Genomic DNA, 4451 nt, shown 5'->3' on the forward strand with positions numbered 1-4451 from the left:
AACCCAGCCGCGAGCAAAAACTGCTTAAAAAAAACAAAACAAAAAAACCCACTAAGACCCTTCCTCTCCATCTCTGTTTTTAAGTCCCCACCCAGGGAAAGTTTTTTTCCCTTCCTCCTCTGCTCCTTAATTGGGTATTTCGTCTATGATCGAATACAGCATTTCCTTAACATCTGTACCTGCTTTTTAGCCCTCAGGTTCCAAGTATGATCACACAGTGTACGAGAGTCTATCCAATGAATGAATGGCAATCTAGTACTAGTACGGAACAGAAAGGCTATTTTTGATGACGAGACTGTCGCTCCCCGGGCGCTTCGAAGGCACGGGCTAAAGGAATGGGCGGGGCCTTTCCAGGACCCTCCCCGTCTTTGCAGTCGCACCACCCTCCGGGTTACCCGACAAGCTCCAGGACAGAGGAGGTGGGGAGAAGGGGTCATCGCGCCTGCGTGTTAGAGGGTGTGACCCGGGTGGGAAAGCCCTCCGCGTCCGCCATTTTGGCTGCCTCTGTCCGTCTGTTCAGTTACCACGTGAACCGCCGACGGAGACTCGTGGGGGGGGGGGAGGCGGCGGCAGCGTTAAGTGAGAAAGGAAAAAAGACAACGAGAAGGAGGGGGTGTCCGGGAAGGGCGACGCGGCGACACCCGAGACCTACTGGTGGCGACGGATCGCTGTATTCAAGGCTGAAGCAGGCAAGGAACGGCAACGGCGGCGGTCGGACAAACAGACTAACCGAGCCGGGTAGTGGCGGGAGCAGCGGGAGGAGCCGGAACGATGCCGGCCGTGAGCCTCCCGCCCAAGGAGAACGCGCTCTTCAAGCGGATCTTGGTAAGCGTGAGGCTCTGGGCAAGCAGTGGGGAAGATTTATCCAGTAACCGGGCCTGTCACCCTTAACCTCAGCCCGGCGGGCACCGAGCCGACCCCGCCTTCATAGTCCTAGTCAGGCCGAATGCACTTCTTCGTCCTCTATGGTTCCTACTTTGGCCCGCACGCTAAGGACCACAGGCTTCCCCCTCCCGTCCTCAAGCTTGAGGCTCTGGTTCCTGACTAGGCCCAGACCTCCCGGCTTCTGGACTGCCGGTTTTCATCTTCCCCAAGCTAAGGGAGAAGAGGCCCGGCGTTCAGCAGTGAAGCGGAGGACACCGGCAAGAGTTGCGGCACGGTTGGTGTGGGAACCTTGCCGGCAGGCTGCGTTGGCACCCTTGGAAGGAACAGGTGGTGCGGATGCGGCACGGCACGGCTCATTCATTGCCCAAGCGCGGTCCTCCCTCAGTCGTCTGTTCCTAACTCTTCCTCCCCTCTTGGGATTCACCTGTCTCTGTCCGGCCCAGCGTCGCGGAGTGACCTGGGAAGAGGAAAGGAATGAGGAGTTCAGTGCAGGAAAGAAAGCGTTCCAAACGATTCCCTCCTTTTTGCATACTTGAGTCTGCAGCTTCTCAGCCTTTCTTGTTCCTTCCTTTCAGGAGTTGGGACGAGGCATTTATTTCTTAGTTTCGGAGCGGGAAACAGCCCCACCCCAACTCTGTCTTCGGGAGGTGGGGCCCATTGTGAGGGGGCGGTTCGGTAGGAAGCGAAAAGTAAAGAGCCTTCATTTGAGACAGACGTTCTAGACTTAGACTTTTATAACACAACTGCAAAAACTTAAGGGGAAAGAATATAAGAACTTTTGAGAAGGATGTTGTTCATGCTAGTTCAAACCCGCTTATTCCCTACTTTTTAAATGTGTGCAGTTTGCATTTTTAAAAAACCATACGTGCATTTGTTTGTAGGGACTGTTTACGTTGTAAAGTATGTCTCGTGGTCTTGGTGCTATAATTAATACATTGTAGCTCATTTCTTGTTTGGCATTTAATGTGTGGGTTGCCTCTTTAACCCAAACATTTCCTTATGAAAGAATTAACTGTGCTTGCCAAACTTAAGATTTTTTTTTTTTTTTGAGACAGAGCCTCAAGCTGTCCCCCTGGGTAGAGTGCCGTGGCATTACAGCTCACAGCAACCTCCAACTCCTGGGCTCAAGCGAGTCTCCTGCCTCCGCCTCCCACGTAGCTGGGACCACAGGCGCCCGCCACAACGCCCGGCTATTTTTTGGTTGCAGCCGTCATTGTTGTTTGGCGGGTCCGGGCTGGGGATTTGAACCCGCCACCTTAGGTGTATGTGGCTGGCGCCTTAGCCGGTTGAGCTATAGGCGCCGAGCCCAAACTTAAGATTTAAAATTTGGCATGTTAGTGTTTTTCTCTTGCAGTTATAATTTATTTCACTTCTTTTGAAACAACTCTGGGAATCCGATTTTTCTAGTAATAAAGAATCATCCATGTTGAATTAACAATGATATTACAAAAATACCCGTACGTCTTACAGATTTAGTGAATTCATGTTAGAAAACACTAGAAAGTCGCGTTCAGTGCGACGTAATTCTGAGTTACACTGAAATCCGTATTGGCATTTTGTTTTAAGACTGAGAGTGTGCGTAGAACTATACCCCAGTTTTTGGAGAACAATTATTTATTTTTAAACTTTTAAAAAGACTAATTGGTGTATAGGTAGGCCTATAACATAGTTTTAGGATAGCAGTTTATCTTTAATCTCCTCCTTTATTTTGAAAAAATAAATATGAGGAGTGGAGAGAACAAGGAACACTCATAAGCCCTTTACCTAAATTTACTATTTAACATTTTGCCATATTTGCTTCCTCTCTTCTCTTATATAATTGTTTCAACTTATATGAAACAATTAAAAGTAAGTTGCAAACATAAAACTTAATCCCTAAATACTTTTAAAAGTATGTCCTAAGCATAAGGACATTGTCCTGTGTAACTATTAATACCCTCACTCTCTAATGTTGTCTAATATAGTTTATATTTTCCCAGTTTATATTCAGATTTTTCCAATTTAACATTTTAAGAAAATTAAACTTTTTATTTTGAGATAACTGCAGATTCACATAGTTTAAGTAATAATATATAAGATCCCTTGTACCCTTTACTAAGTTCCCCCAATACAAATACCTTGCAAAACTATTGTTCATTATTATAACATTGATCCTATCTACCAGTCTTATTCAGATTGCCTCAGTTTTACTTGTACGTGTGTGTGGTGTGTGCGTGTGTGTTTTGTATATATACAGTAATCTCTTTGTAGCCTTCAAGAATTGGTTTTAGGATGCCCAGGGATTCCAAAATCCAAGATGCTCAAGTCACCTATATAAAATAGTGTGGTACACACATCCTTCTCTATACTAACATTTTTGGTTTTGTGGTTTTTTTTTTCTTTCTTTCTCTCTTTTTTTTGAGACAGCCTCAAGCTCTTGCCCTGGGTAGAGTACTGTGGTGTCACAGCTCACAGCAACCTCCAACTCTTGGGCTTAAGGGATTCTCTTGCCTCAGCCTCCCAAGTAGCTGGGACTACAGGTGCCTGCCACAATGCCCAGCTGTTTTTTGGTTGTAGTTGTCATTGCTTGGCAGGCCTGGGCTGGATTCGAACCCTCCAGCTCTGGTGTATGTGTCTGGCGCCTTAGCTGCTTGAGCTACAGGCCCCTAGCCTGTTTTTTCTTTTTAGAGACACAGTCTCACTCTGTTACCCAAGCTGGAGCTCAGTGGCACAGTCACAGCTTACTGCATGCAGCCTTGAATTCCTGGACTCAAGTGATCCTCCCACCTCAGATTCCCAAAGTTCTGGGCATAAGCGATCACAGCCAGCTCTCCTGCATACTTTAAATCATTTCTAGATTACTTATACCTTATACAATGTAAATGCTATGTAAATAGTTGTTATACTGTATTTTAAAATTTGTATTGTTGTTAATGTTGTCATATTTTATTTTTATATTTCTCAAATATTTTCCATCCTGGATGCAGAGCTCAAGAAAAATGAGAGCCAACTGTATTTAGTTCTATGCAGTGTTTTCATGTGTAGGCTCCACCACTACAGTTAAGATACAGAATAGTTCCATCAGTCCTCTTAGAACCACATTTACCTACCTCTCCTATCCTCTCTCCCTTCATTTTCCAGGAACCATTCCTAATCTTTTCTCTATTTGTGTAATTTTGTCAATCCAAAATGTTTATTAAAAAGAATCGTACAGTATTTAACTTTTTCAGATTGACCTTTTTTTATGTAGCAGCAGAATTCCCTTGAGATTCATGCAAGTTGTTGCTTGTATCAATCAATAGTTTCTTTTTCCTTTTATTCCTCTATTAGAGATGATGAAGTCTCACTGTGTTGCTCAGTCTGGAGCAAAGTGGCTATTCACATGCATGAACATAGTGCACTGCAGCCTTGAATTCCTGGGCTACAGCAATCCTCCTTGAGTAGCAGGGACTACAGGCATCCAGCACTACCCAGCTAAAAGTTTATTCCTTTTTATTCCTAAGTAGTATTCCATAACATGGGTATACCACATTTAACCAGTCATAGAATAGCAATTTTTGATTAAGCATCTTCCTTTTTTTTTTTTT

At 44.8% G+C, this 4451-nt stretch overlaps 1 protein-coding gene across 1 annotated transcript in view; it reads left to right on the forward strand.

Annotated features, from left to right (window-relative positions):
- The first annotated feature begins 458 nt into the window (after positions 1–458).
- NAA15 (N(alpha)-acetyltransferase 15, NatA auxiliary subunit) overlaps positions 459–4451 on the forward strand; it is a 102848-nt gene continuing 98855 nt past the window's right edge. The window contains exon 1 of the mRNA XM_012805384.2: positions 459–825. Coding sequence (XP_012660838.1) covers positions 772–825 — 54 coding nt within the window. The 5' untranslated portion in view covers positions 459–771. The remainder of the gene's footprint in view (positions 826–4451) is intronic.

This window comes from Otolemur garnettii, unplaced genomic scaffold (assembly GCF_000181295.1).
Source record: "Otolemur garnettii isolate 467f Iridium unplaced genomic scaffold, OtoGar3 scaffold00041, whole genome shotgun sequence".
Lineage (NCBI taxonomy): Eukaryota > Metazoa > Chordata > Mammalia > Primates > Galagidae > Otolemur > Otolemur garnettii.